This window comes from Sinocyclocheilus anshuiensis, unplaced genomic scaffold (genome assembly GCF_001515605.1).
Source record: "Sinocyclocheilus anshuiensis isolate Anshui unplaced genomic scaffold, SAMN03320099.WGS_v1.1 scaffold190, whole genome shotgun sequence".
Taxonomy (NCBI): domain Eukaryota; kingdom Metazoa; phylum Chordata; class Actinopteri; order Cypriniformes; family Cyprinidae; genus Sinocyclocheilus; species Sinocyclocheilus anshuiensis.
In genome coordinates, this window is record NW_015547663.1 from 606,617 (window position 1) to 625,762 (window position 19,146).

At 36.7% G+C, this 19,146-nt stretch overlaps 2 protein-coding genes across 2 annotated transcripts in view; both read left to right on the forward strand.

Moving 5' to 3' along the window:
• Window positions 1-6,949: 6,949 nt before the first annotated feature.
• LOC107702432 (potassium channel subfamily K member 1-like) lies at window positions 6,950-12,132 on the forward strand. Its single transcript, XM_016504755.1, has 3 exons — window positions 6,950-7,461; window positions 9,349-9,744; window positions 10,542-12,132. Exons 1-3 carry the CDS (start codon window positions 7,107-7,109, stop codon window positions 10,796-10,798), a joined length of 1,008 nt encoding a protein of 335 aa, XP_016360241.1. The 5' UTR covers window positions 6,950-7,106; the 3' UTR covers window positions 10,799-12,132.
• Window positions 12,133-14,566: 2,434 nt separating this feature from the next.
• LOC107702433 (putative thiamine transporter SLC35F3) overlaps window positions 14,567-19,146 on the forward strand; it is a 13,262-nt gene continuing 8,682 nt past the window's right edge. The window contains exons 1-3 of the mRNA XM_016504756.1: window positions 14,567-14,625; window positions 15,251-15,465; window positions 18,636-18,981. Of these exons, the coding sequence (XP_016360242.1) occupies window positions 14,567-14,625; window positions 15,251-15,465; window positions 18,636-18,981 (620 nt within the window). The remainder of the gene's footprint in view (window positions 14,626-15,250; window positions 15,466-18,635; window positions 18,982-19,146) is intronic.

Sequence of the window (19,146 nt, forward strand, 5' to 3'; positions counted from 1 at the left end):
TATAATTCCTCTTTCGAAACACAAGCCTGCCATATGTGGCAGGATGAACCCGTGATGCAGTAAAAAATATTTTATGGAAATTGGGGGCAAAGTTGGAAGTTTATGAACTACTACATCATCTGCAGTGACCACATAAAAGATGCAGTGATTACATAAAAGACAATAAAGTGATGTAATGTGGGCCGCCCAGTTGTTTTTTAGTGACCTCAATATTTGGATGATGAGCAAACTAATTAACGCACAATGTAAGAATGTTAACAAGTTTTCCTCGAAAGAACACAACAGAGGCTCAGACAATTCCTTAAAGGAATAGTTCACCAAAAAATTACAATTTGTTGTAAATTTACTTACCCTCACACCATCCAAGATGTAGGCGAGTTTGTTTCTTCATCAAAACAGATTTGGAGAAATTTAGCACTACATACATTACTTTCTCATTAATGGATCCTCTGCAGTGAATGGGTGCCGTCAGAATCAGAGTTCGAACAGCTGATTATAATAAACCACATGACTCCAGTTATCAAATACAAATATCAAAATTTCTAACGACTTTTATTTTTTGTCCAAAGTCATTGGGGTCCATTAGTGTTTTGGACCCCATTGACTTTCAGTGCATGGACAAAAAACACTACGACATTTTTTTTTTTAAATATCTTCTTTTTTTTAATTTTTTGTGTGAACTATCCCATAAGCTCACCTAAGGTGAACATTTATTCAAAAACAAGTCAATTGTCAAAAATTGGCAGATATTAGTGACCAGTTAGCAGACTAAATGTCTTTCACACATGTTCTGCTATTGGTTCATCTAACAGCTACTAATGTTGTGACCAAAAACAACAGCTTGTTTCGCAGATACCCGTAGAGCGAGAGGAACTGAATTGTCACAACAATGGTTGAGCTCTCACTAATCACACTCTGTGGCCATTACATGCTTAATTACATTGGCTTACTCATCTGCATATTTTTCCTATAGGTCTAAGGTTATTTCAAGCAAAAGTTTGCATATCACAACAGTTTTGCCAGTTAAACAAATCTCTTGACCCAGAAATGTCTAAACTAATTCATGTTTTCTAAACATCTTCACAAAAAGCAGAGAAACAAAGATCGGCCATCATTAATTACCTTCATTAATCGTACTTTACTGACAGGCAGACAATTTTTTATGTAAGATTAAAAAAACAGAAAGGGGGAAGGAGTTCAAAATTGTTGTTTCATTCATTCACATAAAGGTGTAAGTGATCTGCAAAGGTAACACGCTTATTTTAAATGCGTTTGATGTGAGTGCAAACAGCTTAATCAAAGACACCAGTCTGACTTCACTATTGGCAGGCAAATAAAGATGAATTAATGCTGCAAGGGTGCCAGTTTCAATGTTTTGAAAATAGAGGGACCACAAGACCGAGTATTCATTTCAGAGCAAATTACAGATGCATCTTTTCAGTTGTCGCACAGAGGCATGGCAAATTGATGATGTATGATTCAGGGTAGATCAAGAGGATATTAACATTGCCACATGCTGGCCATGAGATGAGCTCATGGAGGAAGTTCAGCACATTTCAAACACCAGCCACTTTCACATTTCTGTGTAACCCAGCCAATCATCTGTCTGAGAGGCGAAGCCGATTAGCTCTGCACTCAAAACACCAAAAAATGGCGTTGAGGTCATGAAAGAAGGTGGCAGATTAAATTAGGAAAGCTTTACATAAAGCAGGCTCTCAACGTGTTACGGGTTATTAACTTCACGGGCAAATCTCTGTGGGGTGCTGCTGTTTAAGAGTAAAATTCTCCAGCCTCTTATTTTTTTTCTCATTCATTTTTAATTCATTTTATCCGTTTTCAGATTAATTGCAATTGAAGCCCCTAAAGGGACATGGAAATGGTTAAAAAAATTAGATGGGATGAAAAATTCTATTTCAATGCTTTTACATTTGCTTGCAAAACTTTTGTGATGACAATAATAGGCAGTGGCAGGAAAAACTATATGTGAGTAAATGCAAATGATTTGCAAGAGAGTTTCTTGGGTGAATGCAATACTTTTGCAAGAGAACACAAAAGCATTGAAATATAATTTTCCTTCTTATGTCATTTTTTTCATCACCATGTCCCCTTAAGGGCTCCATAAAATCTTTATTTGAACACATTTTAATCTCAATATTGATTACATTTCAAGCTCAATCTTTTTTACTGTGCACCGATTGTGCTTCAGCGGCGACCCACATGTGCTACTAAATCTAAAACATTATTGAATCTACAGCTACGATGAGTGTGAGATTAAGCACATGCATTGTGAAATATTGGCAATAAAATCATGTTTTTATTGAGTAATCATCACAGGCTGCACGCAGTAACAAATAGTGCAACCTGTGAAGTATGATTCAGAAGCAAATGACTCTTATGAACTGATTCTTTTCAGTGAATCAACAGCATACAGATTGACCAATTCACATAAAAACGACTCTTTTGAGCCATTCAAGCATTCAAAATGACTCAAGTTCATTCAAAACGACAGACAGACATACAGAAAGATAGACAGACAGACAGACAGACAGATAGATAGATAGATAGATAGATAGATAGATAGATAGATAGATAGATAGAGATAATGTAGCCAGCAGAATAGCCTGAAAAATATACCCAAATGAATTGTATTTCAGATGACTTTAGGGTCTTAGACACAAATGGATTATGAGGGTTAAATTGGGGAAACCAGTACTTTCTCATTTTTAGTTGTTCTTTATTTAGTCTTTCTAACATTAACTGCACAGCAAAGTGCATACAAGAATGCCACTGAGTTTTCTGCCAGTGGCCTTAAAAATGGGCGATATAAATCAGGAGAGGTAATGCAGACTTATTTCTCAGAGGAGTCTACAGAATGCAGTGCGCTTACCACAGCTCTTCATGGACTAGACCCAGCAAAAGAGCCCCTGTGGGGTGGACCTGCCGGCAGGGATGGCTTTTCCAGATGCCGGCAGGGATGTCTTTTCTGAGTCCGGACTACAGCCTACATGTCCAAAGTGAACCGCAGAACTTGTTGGGCCAGGAGGCTTCTCCTGTACTCAACCTGAAACATATGCATGTAAACGCCGCATGTGGCCCCAATCAATGACATTGAAAAAAAAGTAAAGCTGAGTACGTACACACTGAGTGGCTATGCCATGGTTACAGCGAATAATATAAGCAGGCTGTGCCACGCAAGAGACAAATGATAGACTAAAGACAAGGATAGGTGGAGACTAACAACATGATCTCCTTTGATTTATGAAGTAACCTCATGTTGGATTTTGGGGAAGTTCTTGTTTTCAACAAACAGGACATTTAATCCCTATGTGCGTGCTGACATTTCATCTGTCTTTCCTTTAAGCCAGTACCTGGAAGAAAAGGGCCTTCTGTGAAGCACTAAAACAAAGTTGGAATGCTTTGAAGCATTTATGCTTCTCTGCCGTTCCTTTATGCGCATAGGTGTAGATCAACGGTGTCGACAAAGCCACCGATTAATCTTCATTCTGCGTCCTCCCTTTGACGTAGGAAATATCACAAGTCTTTACGAGATCTAAAAACTATTATTAAGGCACAAGTGAGTAATGGAAATAGCATTCCTTATTTGAATAATGGAATAAGCATGTGAAAATGGCTTTAAGCGGTAGGTGATAACCTAATGGTAGCCTCGTAAAACAGAAAGTACACAATCCAACAATTCAAAACATAACTAGCAACTTCCTCTGTTTTTAAAGTGGCTAAACATGAAAATCACAAGCTTTTAAAATATAACTCTAACCACAGTAGGCAGAGAAGTACAGTAGACAGAGAAACATCAAAGGTCTGTGGCCATGAAACAGGAGTGATAAATTATACCTAGGTGTAAGATTGACAGGGTTCTAGACACTTTAAAGGACTAGAACTCTACAGATGTGGCAGGTTAAACTTCTATTTTTTGTTCCACTCACAGTAGAGGAATGCAAATATAAGTGTTAAGGTCACCGAAAGAGTTTGCTATGCTTTCAAAAACATGGTCTGGAGAATAACCAGACCAGGTTTTAGACACTTTTCCAGAGTCTGGATCTGACATTTGAAACACACCTCTACAAACATCTAAAGGTGATTTTCCCCGTTTTTGGAGTCACAATACCCTCTAGTGGTCCTAAACGGAGCTTGCATAAAATGATGCTACCACATATTCAGAACTCGGGAGATCAAATGCAATAATTTAAAGTTCAGTCACTGAAAACCCCCATGTTGAAGCAGAAATCTGAATATTGGCAAGGATGTGTCTTTTTCCATATTGTGTTTATGGCTCAGCTTATTCTGCAGTGGGGTATTAAAGGGACCGTTTACATATAAGAACGCGTTTTTGTATTTCACCGCGCTATTTTCCCATTGTGTTTCTATGTGAACATAAGCTAGACGGACGTTTTTCACCTTTGCACTCGCGTCTAAAAACGCAGGGCTCAAGTTAAAAGTTGTTCAGCTTGTATTAATGCTTGTTCCATTCCATTACCCTGCGTCTCGCGTTTTCAAACGCAAAAATGCGTTCTTTGTGAATACGTTTTTACACTGCACCTCGCTGCTGTTTTATGCAAAAATGCACATTGCGTCTTTTCTCTGTTGCGTTTCGCGCATGGTTATAAAAGCAAAAAGTAGTTCAACATTTTGTTAAATAAATAAATGTTTTTAATTAATATTTTTTTATTCCAGATTTACTTTTCATTGTGCAGAATCATTAGATTATCGGCGAATATCTGGCGATTTTCCACTACAATAACATAACTCCCTATTAATCTTATTGTCAGTGACATTTATGTAAATAATTGTCATAGCAGATTAGCTCTAACATGTCACTAGCAGTGTAACAATAACACTGGCTCTGTGTCACGGCCTTGTGCCTCTGTGTGAGAGCAACATCCTTGACTACATTGGCGCTCAGGTCTGGCCAGAGGTCTCACATTTCACTCGATCGTCCAGAAATAACCCAAAGGAGCAGAACAGAATATAAAAAAGGAAGCTCTCAGAGTTTGACTTCTGTTCAGTACCAAGAATGAAGCATACAGTCATCCAGTGATGCAGCAAATCTGCAGAATGGCAAGAGGCACAGGAAGTACAGCTGTCACATCAAACTGTCCAGCCACTCACGAAATCTGGCATTAAAACAAAATGAGGACAAGAGCATTGTTGAGAGAGTTTGTGATTGTAAAACATTTAAATACAGTAAAAGTTTAAAGAGGAATGAGTAGACTATGACACACAAGAATGACACTATCCACATAAGCAGTCTGATGATCTCAGATGTATTAACTACTGCTATTGTGCATCAGCAGCTTTAGCTATAAAATGTGCACAGACCTGTTTACTGAGATGATCATCTCCTGCATAATGCCTGTGCAGGGTGGAGTGATGCTTTTAAAATGAAGAAATTGTGAGTAGACTATGACACACAAGTATGACACTATCCACATAAGCAGTCTGATGATCTCAGATGTATTAACCACTGCTATTGTGCATCAGCAGCTTTAGCTATAAAATGTGCACAGACCTGTTTACTGAGATAATCATCTCCTGCATAATGCCTGTGCAGGGTGGAGTGATGCTTTTAAAATGAAGAAATTGTCAAAACGCAAACAATGTGATGCTTTAAAGGGGTAGCTCATCAAAAAAAAGTAATTTCTGTCATCCTGTTGTTCCAAACTTGCATGAGTTTTATTCCTTTGTGGAACACGCAAGGGGAATTTTTGAAGTGAATGAGAACAGGGGCTGTTGAACTCCAACATGACAAAGAAAGCATCATAAAATTATGATAAACGTGATTGATGCAACTTATGTGCTAAATTCTGTGTGCCCTGAAGTCACACAATAGCTTTTTGTAAGGAAAGGAATAAATTACATCATTATTCTTTTGAAAATCTTGACATCCATCCTAGCTCTTCTTGAGACTCGAGGACAAGATCAGTTTGATTCACAAATGAATTATTCAGTCTTGTATCGAATATGTCTGACTCAAAAGAACAATTCAATCAGAAAACATGAACTGGCACTTTCAGGTTTTGTGACTGAATAGTTCTCTTTAGTAGAATATTTTCAATATATCAGTTGAATAGCGAAACCGTTCTAAATGATTCATTTATCAAACAAACTGATCACGTTATGACATTTTGTTTGTCACACAGCTAATGGCTTCAAGAAATTTGAAATGTAGTTGTATGGACTACCTTTATGATACATTTATATGGTGCTTTCCTAGGCTACTCTGACTTCATTTACATTTATTGATCACACTGAAACAGGTCACTGAACTCTTAAATGCAGACAGACCACTTCACAACTGCCCTTCACAGAAACCACAAGAGTTTTGGCTATTCATAACCATTGCTACACGTGAAAGCTTTTTGATACACATGAGGAAACATGGGAAGCTCCAACAACACTTTTGTTTGAGGTCACTTCAATCAAATCTTTTGTCATCCCATAAGACCATCCTATCACCACCTGGTCAAACCTGTTCTACCAGGTAATAGAATAGCCTATGTATGTCTTCGAAGCAGTTGCTGCTGACCCTAATGGCCTGGGTCACTTTCACTTAGCCTATAGTATCCTCTCATTGAGACAGCTGCTCAACTGTATCTGTCTTCTAAACGCAAATTCCTCAAGTTTACCTTACTAGGTGCGCCCTACCGTGATAAATGTAATCAACAGAGCTGATCTGAGTAAGATGAGGCGTGGAGGAACGAGACGTCATGAGCCTGACGCAAAATAGGAATCCTACTACAGCGAAGGCAATCTCATGAATATTAATCAGATAACTCTGACGCCCGTTGTAACCATCCAATGGCGATGGCTTGATTTATAAATATTAATTAGGTAGAGCTGACGTCGCGTTGTTACCTTCCACCACAGGCGAGTGGTGGATTCATGAATATTAATAAAACCCTTCGCCATAGTACGATTAGTAAACGCTTCTACTGATCATCCGACACATCAGCTCCGCAATACCGGCAGGGGACAAACAGGAAGTTATAATCAAAAGACAGCTGTAAGAGTGTTTGCTCCCTTTTATTTGTAAGAAACAAGTGTATTCCTGTAATACAACTACCTGTATTAATTCTCCCGCAGAGACGATGCTTCAGTGTCTGTCTGGAAGTTCGTGTGTGCGTGTCATAGAAGGTTACAGGTCTACGTGGTATTTCTTGGTCTTGGTTTTGGCGTATGTGTTATATCTGATATTCGGTGCTTTAGTGTTTTACGCGGTGGAGCTGCCGTATGAAGAGCAGCTTCGGCAAGAGCTTCGGACCGTGAGGCAGCAGTTTCTAAATGATAATGAATGTCTGTCCGAAGAAAGACTGGAGGAGTTTCTCACCAGAGCTTTAGAAGCGAGTAATTACGGTGTGTCGGTTCTCAATAATGCTACTACTAACTGGAACTGGGATTTCACATCAGCCCTCTTCTTCGCCAGCACTGTGCTGTCCACGACAGGTGAGAACAGACTTTCTCTTCACAATAATAAATAGCCATAATAGGATTGTTTTTGTGTTCTAACCCAGTTGTTGATTTACATGATATTATTTACTGTCTGTAGTCAGGTAAGTCCTTCTTTACAATCATTTACCCACAATGGTAGAAAACACCGGTGTGGTGTCATTTGTAAGGTCGACCTGTCCTCTCTGAGATCTCTGATAAAAGCATTTGCTGACGTCAGCCTGTGAAGGTTGAAAAGCTTGTACAGTATGATGTGGCCTTTTTAAACAGCCCAACATTTACAATAATACTTTTATATAGACTAAATATGCTTTAAAACAAGGATGTAACTCAAGAAAAGAGACCTGCCTACTGTGTTTAATGGGTTAGAGCAGTCTGTCTCTCTCCCTCCTTTCATAATGAGTCAAAAGTCAACAAAGCTTTATGGGCCTTGCAATATATCAAGATCTCGTACAAACATATAATACAGACTGTGATAATATTTTTATTCTTAACATACTACAAAGGGGAAAATAAAAATAAATAACAATAAAATAGGATACACTGGGAATTTAGACTCCATTTTGCATATCCTTCTAAGAAAAAGTTGGTAGTAATTTTTTGCTCATTAAACAAGCTTTGCACAAATAAATAACCAGCACTTCTGCAAAATAATATGCAATCACATGAAATAAAAATATGTAAGTCTTCTAGAAAAAAAGTATTATTCTGCATAGACTAAATTGCTTATAATGGGCTTCATTGTTTCAAATGACCAGCAGTGTTATGCTGTTGGCTGTTACTGTTAATAACTATAACTATAGCTGTTAATAACTATTCTATTAATAACGATAACATTAACATTTTGGTCAGTGCTCAGGATGTATTAAACATAAGCAAAAAAAGTAGCAAATATGATACCAAATATCATAAAACAGATATAATACTATAGACAAAACATAATTGTAATTGGGCCACTTTTGAATCTTTTTGTATTAATGGTGATGATCATCTTCACAAGTCACAAAATGTTTAGAGATTTCACTGTATTTATTATGACACTCTTACAAATAAAGCAAAATAAGTGCATGCTCACATATTTACAGCCCCTTAGGAGCCCTAGTGGTTTTTTAATTCATTGCAGTGGGTGATTTGAAGGATGTCTGAACTGGATAAGCATGCAGTGTGTGTAGTGTTTCCAAGGATTATGTAACTTAATCCAGCAGGATTTAAGTACTACAACAGGTAACACCCTTGACATTCCTGGTAACTTTTCGTTATGTGATTAGGATGGTGTTTAAAACAAAATTAACTGGTTCATTTGAGTAAAATGCTAGATGAGATGAGGATTGCCAGATCTGCAAAACAAAATTTGTCCAATGGGCAGTCAAAAATATCCAGAACTAGCCCAATGACCTTATCTCAAATATCTAAACATAAAATACGTCACTCCCATGATTAGGCTAAATGCATATTTACAGTTACTATTATGCTTTATACACAATTTCAACCTGAAAATCACTATACCGTAGACTGAAGTTAAAGTAAATAAAACAAAGATTATTGGAGTATGTTTTACAAATTTCTTGTAAAATTCAATGTGTTACTTGCCATTTCTTTATCATTTTTTGAATGAAAATTCATTGTTTCGTCACTATTTTTCTTCAGTGTAGTAATCATAAATACAATTACAATGCAACAGTGTTTTCATTAAGGAGTTCTCCCAACTGTCCCTCTCTTACAACTCATCATCTAGAACAGTTTTATTTTTGGTAGAATATAAAATGAGTAAAATATTTTAGTACATTTCAGTCAAATACATTTTTATGACCTTTAACCCACAGGAAAAAATCAACCTGTGAAATGAAAAGACCCCTTCAAAGAGCTTCATGTGTTTTTTTCCAGGATATGGCCACACCGTTCCTCTCTCAGATGGTGGTAAGGCCTTCTGCATCATTTACTCAGTGGTGGGAATCCCGTTCACCCTGCTGTTCCTGACTGCAGTGGTCCAGAGGATCATGGAGTTCAGTACCCGCAGGCCCGTGGAGTACCTGCACCGGCGCTGGGGCATGTCCAAACCTCTGCTGGCCGCCCTGCACGCCTCCCTGCTGGCCATTATAATCGTCTCCTGCTTCTTCCTCATACCTGCTATCATCTTTTCAGTACTGGAAGAGGACTGGAATTTTCTGGAGTCCTTCTATTTCTGCTTCATCTCTCTTAGTACTATTGGCTTAGGCGACTATGTACCAGGAGAGGGCTACCATCAGAGGTTCAGAGAAATCTATAAATTGGGCATTACATGTAAGTGCACAGTTCATTTAAACATTATTGATGTACATATATACATTTTACTTTTTCTTTCTTACATTTATACATGCTCTATTGTTTAAAGGTTTGGAAAGATTTTTAAAATGGTTTTGAACGAAGTCTTTTATGCTCATGCTGCATTTATTTGATCTACAAATACAGTAAAAATGGCAATGTTGTGCAATATTATTACAATTTAAAATAGCTGTTTTCTATTTGAATGTATTTTCAAATGTAATTTATTTTTGTGATGCCCAAGCTAAATTTTCAGCAGCCATTACTTCAGTCTTCAGTGTGACCTTCCACTGACCTCCTTCAAAAATCATTCTAATATGCTGATTTGGTGCTCAAGTAACATGGTTATGCTGTTGATATTTTTGTAGATACATTTTTTTCAGGAATCTTTGATAAGAACAAAAGAAGAGCATTTATTTTAAATTGATTTTTTAACCATTTTTAACATTCTTAACTGTCACATTTGAATAATTTTATGCATTTTGTTAAACAATAGTAATAATTTAATTGTAAAAAAAATTAACTGACCCCAAACTTTTGAATGGTATGTGATACAGACAATTAAACATGTACAGTAGCAGAACTTTAGCTTTGGACTTTAACTTTAGTTTCTTTAACTTTGGTTGAACTTTATCTTAGGTTGCTTTGTTAACTTAGCGTTTGCACTGTGACATTTTTTTTAAACAATTAATTTTCCAACACCCCCTGTAGTATCACCGCAGACCCCATAAGGCTCTCTGGCCCTCTTTAATCTTACCTGCCTCTCTCCTCTACAGTCTACCTGATATTGGGCTTGATCGCAATGCTAGTGGTTCTGGAAACCTTCTGTGAACTTCAGCAGCTGAAGAAGCTCAGGAAGATGTTCTACCTGAGAAAACAAAAAACAGAAGACCAGCTAAACATTGTGGATCATGATCACCTCTCTGTGTCCGGCCAGGCAGCCTCTTTTAGGGAGGATAAAACTGATGTGTTTCCTGATGACATAATCTCTGCCTCACCTACTACTACCTCCAATGGACCAATGGGCCGATGATGCATCCTAAAATTTTGTGTCTAGAAACCTGACACATTAATGTTTCTGAAACATCTCCGCTAAGAGCACAAATGTATTGTAATTTGTTAGTGTAGGCTACTCTGCTGTCAAGTTAACTGAAACCTTATATGAATACTTGAAACACAGGCTGAAGGTGATTTATTGTGGAAAAGGATTGTATGAATTTGTAGAATACATAATATCATAGGACATCATGGTTCATGCTGCTGCTGAACAGAAAAACATTTTGTGACCAGGGTTTTGTGTGTGTGTGTGTGTGTGTGTGTGTGTGTTTTTGTGTGTATGTAAATGATAAATCCATCCATGACTTCTAAATATAAATAGTTAACTGGTAAGTGGTCATAGACTAGCATTACATACTTCTTATGCTGTTCTTGTTAGGTGACATAAAGGGATCCATATCCTCTATTATAGTTTTACAGATGTATTAATGGAAATCATGTTTTCAGGTTACTAAGTTTGTAGATATTGCTTAAGGCTGGAAAACACTGCATGACTTTTATACAATGTTTTTTGCCCTGATTTGCTGTCTGGAAAAGTAAGTCTACTGATTTTAGGCAGTCAGAGTTGATAGATTTCACTGAAAATTGTGTAGTGTATGATGGGCACATACTAGATTTTTTTTTAGCTTTAAATTAAGATTCCATCCAATCTGAGAATATCAAATGTTTATATATTTTGAGCCAATTTTAGAACATTGTTTTCATTTGTCAGCAATAAGGGGCACATTTCTGAGTGAGTTTATTGTGTTTTTGGAAAGTTTTGAAAATCAGTAGTTGTATAGTATATTCCAGCCTTAACTCTATTCAAAGTCTGCAAATGTACAATGCCGGTGTTTAACAATCTGTTCAGATTTTTTTTTTTAAATCACGTAGTGTATTCCAGCCTTTAGTCTTTTTTTTTTTCATTAGATATTTAGAATAGACAGGGGCAGGTCCCCTGATGACATTCCTAGTGACACATTCTGTAATTCACTCATTAAGGGAATTTAAAAATATGTATATTTTTAGTAGAGGCATCAGACAATCAAAAATGTGTATATTTAATTTCTTTACGTTTACGGCTTTATTCATGTTGGCTCTTCTGCAGTTGCATTAGGCATTGTCCACCACCTAAAGGTGCTGTTGTGCATTGAGTGCCGTTACTGTTGTATTGTAAGCCGAGAACATGAGTCACATCAGTGCATCAGTATATGTTCTTATGAGTGACTGGGTATATTGCTGAAGGAAATTAATGTTATTTTATCATTCAGTTTTCATTTTTATATTTTATTGCACATGCCTAAAGTCGCACTCTTAACTAAACAGAATAAACTGGAGATTTTGGTTATTCTGTAGAAGTTTTAATTGTATTGTGTTTATTCTTCAGCCAGTAGCAAGACGTTGTACATATGAACGTCTCGGTTACGTATGTAACCCTCGTTCCCTGAAGGAGGGAACGGAGACGTCACGTCGGATGACCGACGAATTGGGATCTCGCTTAGAGGGACCAATCTACTTCGAGTGTAAACTAAACGAGCCAATGCACATTGGCATGCGATTATTGCATCCAGCTGCTGCTGATCACAGCGTGAGTATAAGCGAGATCCCAATTCATCGGTCATCCGACGTGACGTCGAGAGTGACCGACTGAAAGGGAACTGAAACAGAACTTGCAGCACATATCAAATGTAATCCAAACACATCTCCTTCACCTCTCAGAGTTGTTTACTTTGATCATTTTGCGTGGCTATATATGTGTGTTAAAACTCTGAGCAGCTGTACAGTCTGTTAACAGGATGCCTGCTCAGTGCTGTTAAAAGAGATATTTACTCTGCTGTTTGAAAGTGAATTTGATGCCATCCTGTAATAGTGGTGCTGAAATTGAGCCGAGGTTATGTTAACAAGGCCCTGCAGCTGTGCTCACCTTGTTAAACTTGACCAGGACAAATTTCAATAAGTTGAGCACATGAAACTATAAGAGACCTTCTTGAGTTCCCCTAGACATTCATCTAAATGTCACATTCATTATCATCACAGCATTAGATGAGGCGATATAGGAGGTTATATTTCAGGGCTTCTCCAAAGGTGAACAATTCCTTCATATCATGAGAAAATGCTCTTTTTTGAGTATATCCGGAATGTTTTCATGTTAGTATCTGTTGGTTTAGGTATGATGAATGAATGAAGCACTGAATGAATGAATGAATGATGCCAATTTTATTATTAACATGCCAATTTTATTTTCCTATATATATATATATATATATATATATACACTCTAAAAAATGCTGGGTTGTTTCAACCCAACTTTGGGTCAAATATGGACTAACCCAACCGTTGGGTTAAATGTTTACATTAAATTTTTAACCCAAAAGTTATAAATAAGCTATAAATAATTTGGCTTATTATTTGATGAGAAATATATTTTTAGATATTGCTGCAATATCAGTTCATATCGAAATTTCCAACTGTTTCAACAATCTGAAATCTCTTTGGGAATTAGAATAAAAAAGTGAGATTACAAGAATCTGAGAAGTGCAAGATCGATAATCTCCATTTGAACTTGGAGAACTTGTCTCATGAACTTGTGTCATTGCTATTTAGGAGAAAGAACAAGATATTAAAGAAATCTCATGAGTTTTCTTTCCTATGGGAAATTTGATGTGTTGTACCAGAGTTAAAGCTATTTTGTCTGGCTTTTTTGAGAATTTACTTCAATAATTGAATGACCAAAGACAGACAAAGCAGAATCCCAGTAAAAGATATAAAGTATAATATGTAAAGGAATATAAATTATATATTATATAAAATTATATATTATATAAATATTATAAATTTAATTAAAGAAATTATGACATAATAGCAACACTATGAATTCAAACTGAATCATTTCATATTGCATGAATAGCGAAGATGTCTGAAATGTACATCTAATTTATGGAGTTACTGAATAGTTGCCCCATGAATTCATGGGGGAGCCATGTTAGCCCAACAGTCTAATTTTACCTTTTAACCTTAAAATAAAAACAGTATTTTTACTCCACAAATACCCCATTAACAAATAGACAGCATAATTCAGCATAATGCAATGTTATACATCACTATTTTCCAGAAACACAAAATTAGATAATTTAACCTATCCATATCCATTATTAAATGTGTTGAAATGAGACAATCTATGGTACAGAGGCAAAAAAGGAAGTGTCATCTTGCCCTGTGGGGCATATTACACTACTGTTCTCCTTGAAGAGAACAAACTATTGAATACTGCAGTTGTTATTTATAAATGTCTCCTTTAAACTTTGCTTTTGGTGTGTCCTTGGTAAATGTGAATAATCTCCACCAGAGCACTTCGATAGTTCTCACCCAAGATTTTTCTATTAAACTCTCTCTCCCATGGCCAGTCTGCCTCATTAGATGTCAGGTCCCGCTACAGTGTGTGCCAAGCTCAATTTTGAGCATATGGAGTGCAGACCTCATGGCTTCTCCCCACGCCGTTCTCCAGCGGAAGGTGTCGGGAGGTTATTGACGGCACTGTCAGAAGTTTTTGCTTAGCTAAGCACAGGTCACCTGACTGGGGCTTGTGCTGGGGTGGAGACGGCCCTTCCGATCAATAGGTGCCAACCAGTTACAATGAACTACCCTTTGCTCACCACACACACAGTGGCTCACACCCCCACTGCTAGCCATCTTTCAAAAGCTGGCTGTGGACCGTGAAGCTGCCACACTGCAGGGACAAGATCCCCACACATGATGTGCCGGCGCAATGCAGAGAGAGGACGAGACTCCAGCACCCTGTGTTCAACTGTGTCCTCCGAAAGACAGGTAGAATCTTTTACATTTGATTAAGTGCTGAAAAGCTAATCTGAGTGACAGTTTAATAACCTAATGGCATAATGATGCTTTTAAGGAGTTTTATTAAGACAGATTTGATTACCAAGCTTAGATTTTTAATGCTCAACTTGCTTTCATTTGTTACACTTCTTTGTACTGCAGTCTAATGTAGAAATATTTTTTGTTTTGTTTTTGTTTTTTATAACAGACAGCATTTTCACAGGGTTTTTCAAACCAACAATTTTGTTCAAGTGAAATACAAGGAGGTTATAATATGCATTGGAAATTATAATTTTCTAAAATAAATTAAATAAAGTTTTTTAAGAGCATCAATGAAAATGCCATAAACTATAATGGATTACATGTGGTGCTTAAACTATATACTGAATATAAGATGTATTTATTTATGAACTAACACACGTACATTAAGTATGAAAATTACCATACTTAATGGTGCTTGCTTATAATTTCTCATATTAGAATTAGAAATATAAAAGATTTTGCGCTGTGGACGGTGTGTTTGCGCTGTGGACGGTGTGTTTACATGCAGGGTGGTTCTAAGCTATACATTTCCGCAGAGATCCATTGTGCTCTGATGTCTCTTCTTTAACTTCAGGGGAATGAGGAAGCCTTCAGACATGAGTCCGCGCCGCCTGTCAGATATCAGTCCTCGGATCAGACAGCTGAAATCCCTCGTCATTGATGAAGATCTAAGTGAAGAACTGAAGTCATCGAGATCGGTCGAGTACATCAACAACGCATCCATAGAAGAGCGGATCCTGAGGATCACTGGTTACTATGGCTATGAGCCCCGGAACGGACCTCTTAGAGGTATACTTAATTCATGCGTGTTTTTATAAGTTAAATGTAAAGAATTGAATGAATATTATATGAGTTAAGGGCATATAGAACTATAAGGGTTCTTTAACCTTAAAGGGATAGTCCAACCAAAAATGCTAATTCTCTCATAATTCACTTACCTCAACTTGTATGACGTTCATCTTTGGAACCTAAAAATATATTGAAGAATGTTTGTTATCCAGTTCATGAAAATTTCTCAAAATATCTTCTTTTGTGTTCCACAGAAGAAAGACATGTAGACATGTTTGTAAGGGTGAGTGAATGATGACAGAATAAAATTTTTTAGGTGGACTATCCCTTTAACTTTTAAAGTATCCTATATAGAAATAAAATAGTATTACATGAATTTCATTATATTGCATTATATAACTTTTACATGCATTATGTAAGTCTGTTGTTTGGACGTGCTTTGCATTGCTTGACACTTGAAATAATCTGGTTGACTCCTTCCTAAAAAAATTTAAATGTGGCTTAAAGGTTACAGCGAGGATTGTTTCTTCTTGCTTTCATCAATCTGCTAGTCCTGTCTATACATTCTTTGATCTTTGATTTTTTTTTTATATGAGAGTTTAACATCTATGCTTTATGATGTAAACACATCGATCAAAGACCAGCTTCACACCCCTGCATCAATTTGAGCTCCTCTGCAACCCCACGCACAAATATTTCTTTGTGGCCGCACTTTAAAATACTGTTGACACAGGCAAAAGAAAAACGTCTTGCATATTCTGCAAATATCCGTTTAGCAAATGGGACCCCTGATGAATCTATTGTTGTATTTGAGCTGAGCACTGTAGCCTGAGTTACGACGTGCAGCTCTGTCAGTTATTCTACTATGCATGAGAAGGTAACTGAGTCAGAGCCCAGTTTTTTGCTGAGTCATCAGGGGCAGATGAGGTCTCTCTCAATTCTCATTTCCGTTCCTCCACTGACTGCATCATATTCAAAGCATACGATTTGTGTGCGCTCTCATGCACAAGTTAAACTTATGTGAACATGATTGATCGACTTGTTAGTCACATTAGGATAAAGAAAAAAATCCGATTTTATTTTTAAATAATTGAGGAAAGATTTAAGTCATAATGACATATAACATATACTTTACCGATGTAGTATTTTAGTATACTAGTCTACATGAAATTGTAACGGAGTAAAACATTTTCTGTGAATGCAGTTGCAACAGATAAAAAATATTTGGTGTAAACAGATTCTCCAAAATAATAGTTAGTAGTAAAGTAAAAATGTTGAGACTTTCGTTTAGAGCATTTGAAGTAAGTAGATCATTCATCATCAATGTTGGAGTTCAAATGATGCAACAGAGCATCTTTAAAAATTAATAGTGAGAGAATAATTCCTCCAGCTCTGGCACTTGTATGCAATAAAAACGATGGTTTGACATTGCTTTTTTACATCATACAGCAGTCGATGGAGAGATGGTCAGACGGATGTTCATTGAACCTGCCCATAAATGCCAAATAAATGGATTTGATTGGTTTGTGCAATCCAATTAGCCCTTACATTTTCATTTCACAATGGTAATTGGGCAGTTCAGCATGGTTTTAGTTCACATATTGTCACTGTATAGGGTTGAATTTAAAAGTCAATTCTTTAACTACTTCACCATCACCTTCAAATTGATACCTTGGTCGATGTTTGCAGCACTGAGCTGGCACACAGATCACATGAACTATCCCAGACTGTGGTCTGTGGTTTGACTATGATAATGAGACACTTGTTCTGTTGACTGACAGGGGGACAGTCTGTCTGCCTCCTTGTCCTTTTTGCACTGACAGTTCTGTCCTTCAGACCGGGCAGGTTCTTGCCAGTACATGCTAAATGTCCTCTTACAGGTCATACGGGGCAAAAGTATGGTATATAAAGGAGAAATTAGAATCTTTGTAATACAATTAATGCATATACATAGCAGGAGAAACTGTGTTGCATCTTCAGTATCATGGACAGCAATACATTATTCATATATCTAATATTCCTGTATCTTGCTTTATAATGTTGTATGACTATATGTCTTACTTCAAAAAAAGCATAAGGACAAGTCAGAAATGTGGTCTGTGATAAATGACATTACGCCACCAATATGGAGGTCTGTTTCCACCCTGGAGTAAAAACACTTTGACTGTATTTCTTAAAATATAAAAAAATTTTTATCTCACAGTTGTGACCATATTTTTTATAACTGAAACTCTATTGTAACTTTATATGTGCTATTATGCAGAACTGTTTAACGGTTTGGGGTAAGAAAGATTTTTTTTTTAGATAAATTAATATTTTTATTCTGCAAGAATGCACTAAATTGATTAAAACTGACAGTAAATACATTTATAATTTTACAAAATATTTCTATTTATAAATACATGCTGTTCTTCTAAACTTGGGCTTAATTTATATGTATAATTTAATATGTTATAGTAAAAATGATTTAAGGAATTAAAGAAACCTGAAAAAAGTTTCCACAAAATATTAAACAGCACAACATCGATAATGTTAAGAAATGTTTTAGAGCACCAAATCAGCATATTACAATAATTTCTGAAAGATCACTGGAGACTGGAGTTATAGCTGCAGAAATTTCAGCTTTGCCATCACAGGAATACATTTTTAAACATTTAAAATATATAAAAATAGAAATCGGTTATTTAAAATTGTAATAATATTTAACAATAGTACTGTTTTTACTGTATTTTTATCAAATAAATGCAGCCTTAGAGAACATACAGTAAGAGACTTCTTTCAAAAACATTAACAAATTCTTACCGACCACAAAGTTTTAAATAATAGTGTATCTATAATGACCTATTATCCTTGATAAAAAAACAATGCTCTAAAAAAGTGCTTAACCTATATTGACTCCAGAACATTGTTTGAATTTCAGATGTTTTCAACATTACAAAGGTGCTTACTGTGAGTTGTCCTACTAAAGTTACAGTTCTGAAATTATATTATTACATATCTCTTATGTACTGTATTTCAGATTTGTTAGTATCATTTTTGTTATGCAAATTTCTCCTGAATGTTCTGCATGAAAGTTTATTGCTAAAAAAAAAAGAGGGGCTGATGCGATTAAATGCCTGTGGCTATACTTATGGCATTGTATTATGCAATTATATTGTCTGTATCTGCAGGGGAGGACCAGCCCAACAGCGAGAAGGTGGAAGTGAAGGTAGATGGCCATTCTGCCACAGAAACAGTCAAATCAGATTGTGGGAACAGGCTGCAGAGGCTCCGCTGCTGTATGCATATGACTGCAGTCCACCTGCGCAGAGCACTGTGGGGTGTCGCTGTGGTGATCTGCATCTGTGTTTCTTGGACAGGCTGCACTCAGTTGGCCAAAATAACCGTCGGACGCTTGAATGTCCCATTCACCCTCACTTGGTTCTCCACTTCCTGGAACTGTGCCATCTTCCCTCTTTACTACCTGGGTCACCTGTGCTGTAGCAAGGACAGACAGACTCCCAGACAGCGCCTCAGGTGAGACGGGTTGTGTTTCCTTTCATGCAAGGAGATCTGACTCTGTGACCTATGAAACGTCACTGCATTTCAAAATGAGCACTCTTTGCAAAAGTGCTGCACTGTGTAATAGTTTGGTTTTATGCAGAAACCTTTTGTTGAATTTGCAGTTTTTTTTGTGTGTGT